Genomic DNA, 15,394 nt, shown 5'->3' on the forward strand with positions numbered 1-15,394 from the left:
CTCGGCCACAGCGGCCGGTCACTAATAGGTGTCCGGATACTTTCGATTGGATAGTGTACACGCCATTTGTTTATTCCTTTCTTGTTTCTACCCAAGCTTCCACAGCAGTCGTCACATTTTAATGTAACACGACCGATGTAGCGTCACACGAAAGGCGTTATACGCTGTTAAGTTTGTAACTGACGAATGGTACAGGAATACTGAGAGACCTATATGCCAACATGAAGCTATGCTTTAAAATCAGATATGTAGGGTAATGGAGCGGTATTTTTATTGCCTGGTAACCCATAAGGCATGATGGCGTAAATAATATGCTATGAACGACATGCTATTCTGGGTAGGTAATGCCTGCCAATTTGAATTTCATCGTTTTATTTAACCGAGTGATTTAGCACTGTGCTTTAGTCTTCTAACTCATATTCAGGAGGAGCGGATTTCGAACTTTCGCACTGCCACTCTCTTCTTTTTTTCTTGCAGATTTTGGAAGGTATTTCTCGTACAGTCAGCAGCGACTTCGTTTAGATTGAACTGTCTCAGCATGTTGGTATTTACCTCCAGTCAGCTGAAAATCCAAAGAAATCTCGTAAATCAGCGCCATTGGATCGGTACTCGGACTCGGCTCTTCTCGAACGCCGTTCTAGAGTCGTAATTACAACTCATGTCTCGTTAGCAGCGATGTACTGTTTCGCGCACAGAGAACACATTGCTGTCAGTCGCCAGCGCACGACGCCTCTACCTGTAGCGCGGTCTTGAACGGACACATCGATCATCCGAAATCAAACGGTCGTGACTTAGAAACCTGCTTCAACGCAACACTACTAGGTATCAGTGATATTGATGTACCCATGCCTTTTCCGGTCTATGAATGAACCTTCTCAGCTAATTACCGAAGAACAAATATTTTAACGTTGAATAATTTGGTGTGATGGACCTCTTAGATTTGTTGTTTGACAGTTACTCATTCATCTATCAAGCCATGCCGTTCCACCCGATTTAAAATACCCGTCCCATGTCGCTTATCTACCAGTAAGTTAGCGACACGTGTTGCGCCCTAATGCTCAAACTCTTTCTTTTTACAAAACAGCAGATAACGCTTCTGTTCTGGCTCGATCTTCAGCTAAATACTTATCGATTAACATTGCGCAGAAAACACGCACCCGGTATCTTCGCCAGTATTCCCTCTTCCTCTGGGTTAAAGTTGTGTTTTGGACCGGGACTCGAACCCAGGGTATTTTCATCCAGGAGTGCTAGCCCTGTAGGGCATGCGGGACAACTTCCTTAAAGTCTGGAACGTGGAGTTAGTTACAGGCGGAAGTAAAACTGTGAAGGCACGTCGTGAGTCGTGCTTAGTTCGCTCGGTAGAGCACCTCAAGGCGAAAGGCAAACTCCCAGTTTCGAGTCCCGGTCCGGCACACAATTTTAATATACCAGGGAGTTTCAAATCGGCGCACACTCCGACAGATTCTGTACTCGGAACGTTATAACGAAACTAAATTAAAGGGAACAAAAGTTGAGGGTGCGACTGTCAAATTAGCGTCCCATCGGCGAGTATGGGCAATCCAGAGAACTTACCGAAAAGAGTAGATAAGCTACTTAGGCAGCCGTTTGTCCAAGCAAGAAAAGACAAAGTTGTGTGTCTCAACAGAGGCGGGAGTGAAGCGGTTTTCCAGCAAGATAGTTGATTTGGTGGATGAGTACTTGCTGCCTAAGAAACAAAATTAAATATTGTAGCTGAAGCTACTTAAACAACAGAATCTAGAGTAGAAACCCATCATTGACAATGAAATAGATCTCTTTGAGTCATTGGCTTAGGTTTAATTAATGTTTATGGAAATACAAGAAAAGAAATGGCCGTACATGTTAGATCGTCGTCGTCGTCGTCGTCGTCGTCGTTATCATCATCATCATCATCATTAATACATCCCACGTCGTTCCATCTAAGTCGATGTGTCAGCGAACGAAGCTTGTCCACCAATTACGGTCCTTTTAAACTTCACTCTCTCTTCGATGCTGTCCCAAGTATGTCCTCTCTGCTCAACGTCAGGTTTCACCATAACCTAGTATCTGAGTCGTGACCGTCCTCTTGGTCTTTCAACCTTGAGTTTCGTGTTCATACCCTCTCATATATACCATAAAACAATGTTGGTCAAAGTTACCGAGCATATAACAATTGAATAGACGATTAGGAGGTACGCTGCTTTTCATTACAAAGTGCCCGTACGGCATTGAAAGAAGCTTACACAAAAAAAGCTTCCCGGCGACCTCTTAGTATTTAGCGCCGATTACCGCTGTACCCACAGATTCCGTAGTAGTAACTAGATGAATTTTCCGCAGCTAGTAAATCGTCCTAGCCGATATAATTTAGAAGACTGGTGTAAAACCTCCGGAATATTGTTCAAAATTGAAACCTAAAAGGTCGAAGGAGTTATTTTCCAGAAGATAACAATTATCTCGCAAGAGTGGCAGCCGTCCCGTGCCCATGTTCTTATTTCCCAGCGGAGGGGGGTCAAATACTCGGTAGATTTTCCCTTTGACCTGCTAATCTTTCTTGGCAGTCCACTGTGGCTACTTTCCAAAAAATAAAATGACCTTGTCATGAAAGCTATACTGGTGACAACGTTGTCGCCACCGTATGGAACGTGTACTGGTGTACAATAGTTTTCCATTTTCAACCAGTGTTTGAGTCAAAGCTCGACCTTTGAAGGAATTCACCGTCCTCTTCATCAGGAGCTGACAGACTGCCGGGACGGACGCGTCTGTTACCCAGCAATGGGCTGGTTTGCTATTTACTGGTCATCTGAGATATGCGCAATGCGGGGAAGTGGGCAGTGAAAGCAGTGTAACCCCCACTTGCACCCACCTGACAGGTTTAAGAAGAACGATGACTGTCACAGCACCACCACTTACTTCCGTTTGAAATAAAATTTTTCACGCTTCGTTTCTACGGCCCAACTTCAGGTTTCACTAACATCATAGCCACTGCCTGTTAAATTTACGAGTGCACATCCAAATTTCTACCCCCTTTTTTTTTGTTACTGAGGGCCCAGTAAAACGAAGTGCAAGAAGTTTTTCGCATTTGACTTTTACAATTTTCTAAACATATTGTAATGTATATGTTTAGTACAGACTAGGATACGTGTGTTCTGCACAATTTTCCTCACTTTCTTGTAAACAAGCAAAATATCCCAACGTGAGGCAATCTTTTACTGAACACAGCATCGCTTTAATTTTCTGTGGTACCATTTATACCTACGTATACATTTTATTCCCTCTGAGGACAGTATACTGAACATATTACATCAGTATTTATATCATTTTCAGACTAATAATTATGTATAACATGTTTTTATGTTGGTTAGTACCTCCAAGCACATGTGACAAGAGCAAGGCATTAATGCTTAATTTCCCCCTTGGGCAGCAGGACAGATGACGAAACATGACTGAATGCAAAATGGCTAGGCTAATGTGAAAGACATAGTCCACTTAGTGGTGTGGTTAAGACCATGCAGAAAACATCAGGTAGTAAATTCGTGACGTGTTTGCGGGAAGACTGTTCGATGCAGAGAAAAAACAACTGTCACACTGATGTGTGTACATATTAAGGTAACACATATAAAAATATCAGCACTTATACCCATTACACCCTATATATTCTTCAGCAGTGGGTTGGTTTGCTATTTATTGGTTATCCAGAGTATGCACAGGTGGGGGAAATGGGCAGCGAAAGCAGTGTATCCTCCCCTTCCCCCCACTGCTAGCGACCTGAGACAGTTTTAAGGGGTAGAAGAAGAGTGTCTAAAAAACGTCACCTATTCCAGTCTGGCTTCCAGGGACAACAAAAATTTGTTTTCCGGTGTTTCGTGTAAGCATTGAATGGATTCAAAAATTTAAAATGCTGTCATAACCTACTCATTAAGAGAGATAATCTTACATTTAAGATGTAACACAGTATGTCAAGTATGTTAAGAAACTGAATACATGTCTTGAGGTAGTGTAATTCACAACATACAAATTATACAGATTGTATACATCCAGTATTTGAGAGTGAGAGCACTTAGCAACTTCTAGCAAAACACACACTTTCAAACACCCTTGAAACTTTTGCTTGTCAGTACCCCCCCCCCCCCCCCCCCCCCCCCACCCTCTCTCTCTCTCTCTCTCTCTCTCTCTCACACACACACACACACACACACACACACACACACAATAATAAAAGTATATCACTTACTACATTTTCACTGTTCATGTAGCAAAACTTCAGCATAATACCTGACTTTTTAATTTATTATTTCTTTATTATTAACTGTTTTACAGTAGAATTTTCAGACAGTACCCACATGTGCCACTGAATCAACCTTGCAAAATTGTATTATTGTACAATCCAGTGTCCACCCCCATAGCTAAGTGGTCAGTGCAACAAAATGTCATGCCAAGGGGCGTGGGTTCGATTCCCGGCCGGGTCGGAGATTTTCTCCACTCAGGGACTGGGTGTCGTGTTGTCTCTATCATTATCATCTTGTCCCCATTGACATGCAAGATGCCGAAATGGCGTCAACTCAAAAGACTTGCACTAGGTGACAGGCTTACCCGACGGTAGGCCCTAGCGACACGACATTTCCATTTGTACAATCCAGTTCACGCAGTATGGTATCATAAACATAGGTTTTGACTTGCTCATTAGTCTGTTAGTTGAATAGTCCAAAACTAATAAAACCGATGTAATTACAGCAATATTCAGCCATAAAGATTTTTTGTGCTTAACATCTAGTAGTCCTTATCGTAAGGTCTGAATCCTGCAACTGTGGTTCCAAGAGAATGATGTTTAAGGGTACTTGAAGCTCTAGTCATCAAATTTACCAGATATCAACCTAGTCGGACACATTAGAATGTCATTGAGTGACAGCTTAAAGCTCACTAACCACCTCCTCATTGTCTAAGAAAATTACACAACTGTACACATACATCAAATGCCATCTATCTCTTGACTACATGCCAAGGAGTTGTAGAATAGGGCCCAGAGGATCAAACACTATTGTGTAGGGTGACCACAGTATTATATAACACCACTGTGTTGCCTGTACATATGTTTTATAGAGTCTTACAGAAGGAAATTAAAATAAAGAAGTTGTGATGTTGACTGAAAAAATATTTTGCAGGTTTAGTGAGCAATGCAGTGACCTGCTTCAATAGGGTATGGGACAAATTCTCTGGTCTCTTGTGAGATCAAGAAAGACTACCAGATAAGGATTTTTTCATGTGTTTGGCATTATGTATCATTATTTTCTTTTTAAACATTTGAAATATTTGTCCATCGAGATCACAGTTTTACAAAGAAGTTATGTATGGAAAGGACTTATTGTGTAAAATCCAAACTATAATATTTTTAACATGGTGAATTCCTGCTATTTACAGGGGAAAATTATGTCTTGTTTCAGGTATTGCCGGACTCTTTACTGTCTTCTCCAGTTTTGTATTCAGCACAAGTGTCATCAATGTTCTTCACAGTGATATATCTGATCTCAAGTAAGTTATCATGATTTAGATATCTGGTACAAAGTCTGTAGGCGCTCTTACAAGATGGTCAAGTGCTGGACCTGTAACCAGAAACTTTAGCCATCAAATCCTTTTCTAACCAGTCTGCTTTCAGTATTTCTTGGTTTTCATATCTCAAGCTGAACTTGGACAGTTCCTTCAATAAAGTTATGATAAATCTTTCTTTCTTAACCTCATTTAAACTGAATTATAAGAGTGCTTGATGTTGATAATGCTGTTATTCAATATACAAAAAGCACCTTACACATTCACTGTTAACTGGAAGTACATGAGATGATGCTCAGGTCTTTCATTGTCTCCTGTTTCTTGATTTCTTTTGTGATTGAGCTATGATTAAAAACAGTGTATTCCATTTGAAGTTATTGAAACAATAGATTAAGTGTTTGGGGGAAAGATTCTGAATTTTTGTTTTGTTTTACTGAGCATGATCTTCTGTTTGGTCTGCTACTGTGGCAGATTTGCTTGGAGATTTCTAGCAGCCTTAAGCTATCCTCTTACCTTGCATGTTTAAAACAATAGCTGCTATTCAGTACTTTGCTGTTTTTTCTGTTTGCTTCTGTTGATGGTGATTGTTGTTTGTTGTGGTAATTGTGCATGCACTGCCTCTGTATGATTTATATCCATATTTTTTTAGTGCTGTCTTTTACTGCTTTTTTTAAACTACTGTACTTCAGATGTTTTTGTACCTTCATGGTTTCTCTGTGTAAGTGAGAATAAAAGTTAGTGGTAATAAGTCTTTCTCAGATGCAGGCCCTGAGTATGAATGTTTTATTTGTGTAAATGCCAATTTATTCTGAGATTGCTGTATGTACATTGAGGCATTTACTAGTAGTCCTGAGAGTGCCTATTGTGTCAATTTTCTTATCAGTAAAGAAAATAGGAACTGATAAGATCAACAAGTTATCCATATTAAAAGTTCCTTCTGCACAAGGGGAAGCAAAAGTAAGTAACACTTGTGTTCTTTACTTGGGCTAAGGAATGAAGATAAAGAAAAATTAAGACATTTTGATTTCATGTGTCCTACTTTCAGTGCATATGACAGCATTGTTACATTAATTGGACCAGTAATGGATTTCAAAAGTAATTGCAGTTATCTGTAACATGTCTGAAAGAAGGTTAAAAGTAAAGCTGTCATCAACCTGAAGGTTTGTTTGACCATCACAATGCTTTACTAGTTTAATGTGTATTACAAAAATTTGTGCGACTCTGACTGGGTATTGAATCCAAACTTTTTGGAAATTTATTTCCATGTTTTACTATTGACTGTGAGCCACAGTTCTTTAACCATAACAAAAGAAGTATAAAAGTGTGCTTATTCTTCTCCAAGCAACCGATTCTGAAACTTTACTTTCTCTCGTAAAAACAGTAACTGTTAATAAAGGAAGTGTGGGGCACGTGCGCCATGCATGAGAGAGAGAGAGAGAGAGAGAGAGAGAGAGAGAGAGGGGGGGGGGGGGAGGAGGGGAGGTTATACACTTGATCCAGTGATCCTCCAGCATTTTCTTGCCATTAGACAATAGGTTCTGCCAATGCAAAATACTCATTGACTGCCACTATCACTTCCTCATTTGATGAAAATTTCTTCCCAGCAAGCCAAACTTTCAAGTTAGTGAACAGCAAGAAGTCAATGGGGGCTAAGTCTGGTGAATAGGGAGTAAGAGGAACCAATTCAAAGCCTAATTCATTCACTTTTGCCATTATTATCGCTCATGTGTTGAATGGTGTATTATTTTTGTGAAAGAGCACTTTTTTGTGTGCCAAACTTGGTCTTTTTTCAGCCAATGCAAGTTTCAAATGATCTAACAATGAAGTGCAATAGGGCCCAGTTATGGTTCATCCTTTCTGCAAGTAATTTATGGGGATGGTTCCTTGGGGACACCCAAAAATTGTGGCCATCACCTTACCAACTGACAAAATTGTGTTTTACTACTTCAGTGCACATTCAACAGCCTTTGTCCATTGTTTCGACTGTCATTTTAATTGGTGTAGTGATGGAACTAGTAAGTGCAGGAAATGTTGCAGATTGTGATTAAACATTGCCAGGCATTATGTTGAAATGTCATGCTAGATCCACTTTGTATTGACTGTGAGCAATCACAGCACCCACCTCACACACAGCTTCTTCATAGCCAGTTCTCCTTGCAGGATATAATGCTCTCACTCAATTGAGATGCATACAGTCTTAACCAATCTCTCAAATTTTTATTCAGTGGCCATGTGTTACCATTTCTTGGATTTTGCCACTGGTTTCCTTTGTGGTGACATCAATTGCATGAGTGGAGCATGGTTTGTCTTTGGTGCTCATCCGCCCAAGCTTAAAATTCATAAATCCAAAAATAAATGCTTTTTGGTGGTGGTACAGAGTCCACATGAACTTCATCTAGTTCTGTTTTGTTTTGTGTAGCAGTCCAACCCATCAAATGAAAATGTTTAATCGCAGCAATAAACTTTTTATTTTCTTTATTTTTTTTTCATTCCCAGTCAACACACTGACCAATTCAGATGTCTGACAACAATGAGCTGTATGCTGTACATTGTTGAAATTCTTTCTATGATCCTTGGAATAATCAAGCTTACCAACCTTAGAGGCAGAAAAGATATTCTATTCTTTATTGGAAATTTACCACACTCATCAAACCACTCTCATAATTCTTATTTGAAGAATTTACTTTTACCCATAGCATCAAGGAAAGGTTCACCTTTTTTATATATGAGTTACATGAATCTTCTGTTTCATGTACAAATGTTCGCAACACTATAACAGAACTCTGTCTTAAATACTGTTTCGCTGTCGCATTTGTCTAACAAGATACACTGCTTTTCTTCCTTGGTTATTACGGTATCTTTTCCAGCTTTTATTCTCCAGTTTTTCGTTTCCTGTTTCTGTTTTTCACATGGTTCTATCATTTATGGTTCCTTTCAACTCCTCTAGAACTGCACCTATAAGTAGTGTTAAGTCTTAATCCCTTGTAAATGTAGCAGACCAGAAGTATGGGTGTCTTAAAATTCTTTGGTCATCCTTGCCTCATTCTGTATTTTTGTGTGTATCCCTTTTCCCTCAGTTTGTGGAAACTGTACATGTATGACACACTTATTTGCCTCCTCCTCAAATGCTATCATAACCTGCAAACTTTGTGAGTATATCCACTCCAACTTAAAATTTTTTATACTTCTTTTGTTTTCTTTCTTGTTGTTACATGAAATTCACTGACATTTTTACTGTGCAGTTTCAATACATTATTTATAGTTGTGAATATGGTTGACTTTGCACATGGTAGCACTACGACAGACTAGTGTTATAAAGTTGAATCATATGAATCAGTTTTCTCTGTCATTTAACTTCAAGTCAAAAACTACAATAATCGCTTATTTATTCTTTGCAGAGATGCGTTATTTTTCTTTTTATTGCTGATCGATCTATCTAAAGCAAGTGCTCTGGCACAGTTAGCACTTAGTGCTAGCAACACAGAAGAAGTGCGACGTAATATTGCTCGGGGGATGGCAACTCTGGGACCTGCCCTCACACTGGACACACTTGTTGAGGCACTTGTCATTGGTGTTGGGACTCTCTCAGGTAATGCATCAAAAGTACACAGTAAAGCTTCAAAATACACATGCTGCAGTTTTGTCAATTTGATCAGATGAATATGTTTAGTAAATAGTTTAGTAATATTGTAGATTATATAGCAGTAAAATTCTGGCTCTATGGGTAATTATGAACTGCATATAATGAAACAGTCAATTTATTCACAATTTCAGTGCTAATTAAGTGCACCTTTGTCAAAAATGAAGACAATCCATAGTGCACAAATTATTGTATGTGTGTAACATGCTTCAGATTCAATATTCCACTTTCTAAGTAATAAGATACATATCTTTACAGTAGTTAGAAACAAAGTTAGCATGTTAATTCCTCCAGATGGCATTTACGTTTTAGCAGTTCTTAGGAAAAACATAACAGACTGGAAATGAATGATTTCAACAAAGAACAAAATTTTACTTCTGTCATGTTCAGAAATAGGAGTTTGGAATTATAATTAAATGTGTTTTTTGCATAACCTCATGTTTTAAATAAATTTTATTAAGAAAATTTCTTAAAGACAAATTACTATTGCAGGTGTTCGCAGATTGGAGGTCCTGTGCTGTTTTGCTTGCATGTCTGTCATTGTTAATTACATTGTCTTCATGACATTCTATCCAGCATGCCTTTCTCTTATCTTAGAGGTAAGTAGACTCATTGCCAGATCAGGTAATTTCTAGAATATCGAATTTCATATGCCTGTGAACTGCAAGTCTCAGAACCTGACCTTAAATATGTATTTTAGGATAATCATTATTTGTTAAAGGGGCATTTCCTTGATATTTGTTGCATTCAGTGAATGTATTGTAATCTGGAATAGGGTTATTCTAAGACTATTCATTGCTTAGAGGAATAAGAATCAAATTTTTATTATTATTATTATTATTATTATTATTATTATTATTATTTTTTTTTTTTTTTTTTTTACCATCATTTAACTTTATTTTTTCTTTCTGAATTTTTTCCTTGTTTTGACCATTTTACTTACTTTATATATTGTGGCAATATTTAATTCATCATCCTGCCAACAGTTATCACGAGCTGGTAAGCACGGCAGGCCTGCTTGGCAGGAACGCTCAGCTATAGTGCGCCATGTGCTCCAGGAGGAAAAACCAAATCCAGTGGTGCAGAGAGTCAAGGTGATCATGTCTGCAGGTCTTGTGCTGGTTCATGCACATAGGTATGTACAGCTTATTCAGCATTATAGATATGTTAAGATATTATCTTGGGACACCAGACTTTTCAGATGCTGTGTGGTGTAGACAAAGAATTTATTGCTTTAAATGAAGTATCACTATATGGTCAAACATAATGCTTCACTTTATTTCTTCACATTATTTGTCCCAAAAGGTTTGAAAGCCTCAGTTTATGTCACCGTGTTTCTTGATATCATCAGAGTGTGCAGTAACATATCACTGATGTAAAGTTCCATCATAGGAAAATTCAGCTAACCAACTGATAAATTACAAGGACAAATACTTACATTTGGAAGCTGAATTTTCAAATTATGCGAATGGAAATGTAAAGATATAAATGTGAAACTGTATCATTTCTATTACATCTTGACCTAGAATATTCTTTGCATTTTTCAGTTATGTAGCATAGGAACCTTCTTTTAAACATTTCATGTCACATATTTTTCTCATAGGTCACAAATAGCAATGTATTCCATATATTCATTCACAGCTTTGTTACCATAACAGATAAGTTGAGGTGAAGGCTGGCCAGTCTTTGAAGCAACCTGTTTCCTTCTTTTAATGGCTTTTGAAATTATTCTTGAGAGATGGAATAGCTATTTGTGGTCCCAAGGTATTAGTCCTTGACTGCTGCTTCACATTCTCTTCCCTTTTGTGCTGCATATAGTGTTACACAATGCATGCTTTGTCCTGTGAACTTGACAGCAGTGTGTTATTTGTTTTTATAGTGTCCCAAATGTGTTTGTAACTGGATAAAATTTTGAGTTCATGTCACTGTTTCATGAAACATTTTCACAGCATCCTTAAGAGTGGAATGTAATTTTAAAACTGGTGCAGTAAAATTTTTCTCTCTTTGGGTAAGTATACATAAAGTGTGTAGCAACAGCCAAAGTTTAAGGTAATAATACCTTCTGGCATTTCCATTTTTTATTTCTTTCACTCTTTACCTACTGCTGTAGTACAGTTTGAATTTTTGAAATGTCATCGCATATTTAGGGCAGTATTTTAGAACATGGTTCTCCATATCAATCATTGTGCATTTCTCTGCTGTGCATTTATTTAAGCAAAGACTCTTTATTTGGTAGTGGGTCAGCACTTAATATTTTCCTTTTTTCTTTAGCTTTGTTAAATATTACTTATCTAATATCAAAAATATTTTCCTATAAATGTTATCAGAAGATTATATTCAGCTAATTCAATTGTCTACAAATATAAGTACAGAGACGTATTAGTTAACTAAGGTAATTTCAATGACATCCGCTTTTGCTTATGTAATGACAGACGCATTTTTACGTATTTGAAAGATGAGAGGATAGTGCTGTGATGACGTAAGCACTGTCAAAGCCAGAACAGGAAGTTACAGGTCTGAGGGCAGGGTCACACTTCCTGTCAGATGTCGTCCTATTTGTGTGTTCCAAAGGTGTTGGGTCGTACCCACTATGAGCCACCACTTGTTTTCTTATGCTCTTAGTCGGTGGGGACTTGGCGGCGACGATACAGGCAGTGTGCCTTCTGTGGGAGTCCCAGGAACATCCCTGCCATTGGTGGTTTCCCCCACTACTTCTGTCTCTTCTACTGCTGTCTACAACCATACTGATGACTTCACAGCATCCTCTATCCGCGAGTACCTGCTTAGGTAAGTTGCAGTAATGACAAATGTGAAATGAATTTCAATACATAACAGAAAATTTGATAATGTTAGAATTGTTCCTAGAGAACCGGTAATCAAAAAGAGATTTGAATCACATGTAGCAGTTCACTTACATTCACTATGGAAGAATAATGGTATCTGTTAACATTCAAAATGTATTCATCTACATGTTAGTGCACACCAAAACTGAATGACTGTAAAGTACATTGCACGTGACTGAGTCACCTGTACTTGTTTCTGTTGGATACACTAGTGAAATTATATATTTTTCAGTGACCCATCTACAAATACACAATATTTACAAAATTCTCCAAGTTCTGTAAACAAGATTTTTTTTATGTTCTTAAAGAAAAGAAAAGTTACAGTTTCTGTTTGTTTTAGTCTTTTTTATCGAGACATGAGGGAACCTAGATTCCAATTGCTACTGACTCCTGTTATTGTAATAACTTGTGCCTAGTTCTACCATTACCTGGTAATTAGACTTTTATTTCCTATCCTTAATTGACAGTGGCCAAAGGAAGGTGTGGAAATTAAAGAAAGAAAAATATTCACTCAGCCCATTTTGTTTTGAAGAGTGCTTTGTAACTTCTTATTTTTAGGCTGATCTACAGTTTCATTAGGAAATACATTTAACTTAACAGCTATTGACATTTTTGTATGTGTGATATGATTGAAAAAGCCGGCTAATGATATGAAAGAAACTGTGTGTGAAATTTAGTAGGATATAGAAGAGATCATTTACTGTATGTGTCAGATGATATACGAACTGTTTAATTGAATATGAATGATACGGTTTCAGTATAAATGATTTTTCTTTCTTATATATGTAAAACAACATGTCATATTTACCAAAGGAAATTTTGATATAGCTGTTCATATTGCTATAACTGTAATCTATAATGACATACTGTTTGCTGACTTGTAATTTATATTGGATAAAGCTAGCTTGAAATTTTTAGGACTGTAATATTGCATGTTCCAGGTGGCTGACTGTGAGTGCTGACCACATTGTCATTCTTATCCTGCTGTTAGCACTTGCTGTAAAGTTCGTTTTCTTTGAGAGTGAGGAGGATATTCGGGAGCAAATGCTGGTATCTGACCGGGCCAGTGACAGGGAACGCAGGCACAGGAGTTACAGTCATGGCCATGCTTTCGATCGTATGCGTCCAATGCTTGAAGCCGGTAAGTTTGTGAGTGTTTTTATAAAACAATGTTCTCCATACTTTTTGACCACATTTGTGCATAAATGTGGTAGTTTTATTCAGTAGAATGAGTGTGTCAGCAGCTTATCTCTCCTACATTCCAGTATTATGAATAATCCTGCCTTAGAATTAACTCTCTGAAGTTATAGTGTAACTGTAATAGGAAATCTCCATTTTAGAATCATTTTTATATCTAAAGCTTCGTTGGCAGGTATGTAGGTTACCAGATGAAGCACCAACTTCTTTGGCAGTGATAGAGAAAGTATAATTGAGTAAGCTATATAACCAGGTACTTATTGTGATTTAGCAAAATTGTGGAAAATCAAGTCTGCAGTGGTCATGTTGATATTTTGAACTCAGCTTCCCTCACCTCATATGAAAAAATTGTATCCATATTTAAATTATATTTGCATGTAAAGGGGTTCACTGCAACTTTCTCAGAAAAGAACTTTGGTTTAGACATTTGCAGTTGCACACCACTTAAAGTTAGTGACAATGCATGTATATGTTTAGCATAGTTTTTTCTGCCTTCATAGTTGTGCTATAATGTTGGGATGTCTACTGTCCTGCCAGTGATGTGCAAGCCATACAAGGTACAATAATATTGTACCCAATTTTTCTCTTAAAATTATATAATATTTAGTTGCACTTCAGCACTTTCTACTCACAATCACTATCTGTTACACTTATTGATTATGTTGTGTATCTATAACTGACTTCTTTTTTGTTTATTATTGATAGGCTGGGTGGAGGTCCCATCTCGTGAAGAACTCATTGCAATTAACACTGAGCACAAATCAGTTCAGACAGATCATCAGGAACAGCAGCAGCAGCAACCACCACCACAAGAGCTTAAACCTGTAACTGAAGTATCTCCAACATGTCAACAGGCACAGCAAGATATTGCAGTTACAGAAACAACAGTGAATAAGACATCTCTTGATGGAGATAAAGAGGAACCACAAATTTGTCGAAGTTTAGAACAGTGTGTGGATATATATAGGTCCAAGGTAAGTGTGAAATGCTTAAGGACACAAGAGGTAGATTCAGTAAGATATTCTCTGTGCAGCAGCATTCAAATTATTAGGAAAAGAGTTATAGTTGAATACGGGAAATATAAGCCTGAAACAAAAGCTATGAAAAGTGCCAAATCTGTACTGGAAATGCTGTTTCCTTCCATTTATTAAATTTGTTAATTCCACATGTAAGTGCCTTACGTATATCGAATTGATGTAACAGGAGTCAGCTTACTAACTATATGGTTATGAATATAATTCTGTATAGTGTGTTTCAGAACTCAATGGAAAACTTCATGAATGGATTCCTCATATAACAAGAAGAAAAAAAAAAATATTTTACTGCAAAGCTCTTTACTTTCCATAATTTGAGAGGAACTAGTGTGGAAAAATGTCCAGTAAATATAGGCTCTAAAATGCGTATCTTAAGAGCTATGCGCACTTGCTGATTTTTGTTACTGTAAAAAACATCTCTTCTATTGAACAAGTGCTCACATCTCACAAAATATGCATTTTAGAGCCCAAGCTCAAGCCCAAGACATGCTCTCTTGAGGTAAGCATTTACCAAACTTGTTCTCTTCTTGTTATATGAGGAATTGATTCCTGAAGTTTTGCTGTCGAACTCCGAAACACCCTGTGTAGACATGATTTATTTGTGATGGCTATGTACAGCTTAGTAAGTAGCATATAATTCTCTGACCTTATTCCTGACAGTGGTAAATTTTAAGGTACAACCGAGGTAATTACCTTTGTTTCTGTGTTACCTGTGCTACATGTTTGGAGTCCAAATAAAGTTAAAGGTGTTAATTGCTACCTGTCAAGATATTTTATGTTTTTTGATAAGTGAGCAAACATTTTCGGGCTGTTTTGTGTACTTTCTGGGCCAAAGCTGACCTTAGTGATGAGTAATGAAGGTAATGTTTCCTTTTAACTGTGCTGGATTATTAAAGATACATTTCATAAGAAATATGAAGGTACGTTTAGAATGCTGAAATCTGTGAAAAAGCACATACTACAAGACTTGTAACACGCATTACTCACTTCAATGCCCGATAATATCTTTTTTTATCATTTGATGAACAACTGTGTACTTGAGACAGTTGAAATGACAAAGGTGACACTATCGTGTTTCGATTTCAGTAAATGTACATTGATTTTCAGAAAATGCATTCACAATTATCAACTTTGTCTTGCTA

At 37.5% G+C, this 15,394-nt stretch overlaps 1 protein-coding gene across 3 annotated transcripts in view; it reads left to right on the plus strand.

The window, feature by feature from the left end:
• The window catches only part of LOC124798370 (3-hydroxy-3-methylglutaryl-coenzyme A reductase), a 391,651-nt gene that overhangs the window by 343,496 nt on the left and 32,761 nt on the right, over positions 1-15,394 (plus strand). For all 3 annotated transcript variants that reach the window (XM_047261740.1, XM_047261741.1, XM_047261742.1), the window contains 7 exons: positions 5,436-5,523; positions 8,937-9,127; positions 9,671-9,777; positions 10,165-10,313; positions 11,801-11,965; positions 12,963-13,162; positions 13,924-14,192. In XM_047261740.1, coding sequence (XP_047117696.1) covers positions 5,436-5,523; positions 8,937-9,127; positions 9,671-9,777; positions 10,165-10,313; positions 11,801-11,965; positions 12,963-13,162; positions 13,924-14,192 — 1,169 coding nt within the window. The remainder of the gene's footprint in view (positions 1-5,435; positions 5,524-8,936; positions 9,128-9,670; positions 9,778-10,164; positions 10,314-11,800; positions 11,966-12,962; positions 13,163-13,923; positions 14,193-15,394) is intronic.

This window comes from Schistocerca piceifrons, chromosome 5 (assembly GCF_021461385.2).
Source record: "Schistocerca piceifrons isolate TAMUIC-IGC-003096 chromosome 5, iqSchPice1.1, whole genome shotgun sequence".
Lineage (NCBI taxonomy): Eukaryota > Metazoa > Arthropoda > Insecta > Orthoptera > Acrididae > Schistocerca > Schistocerca piceifrons.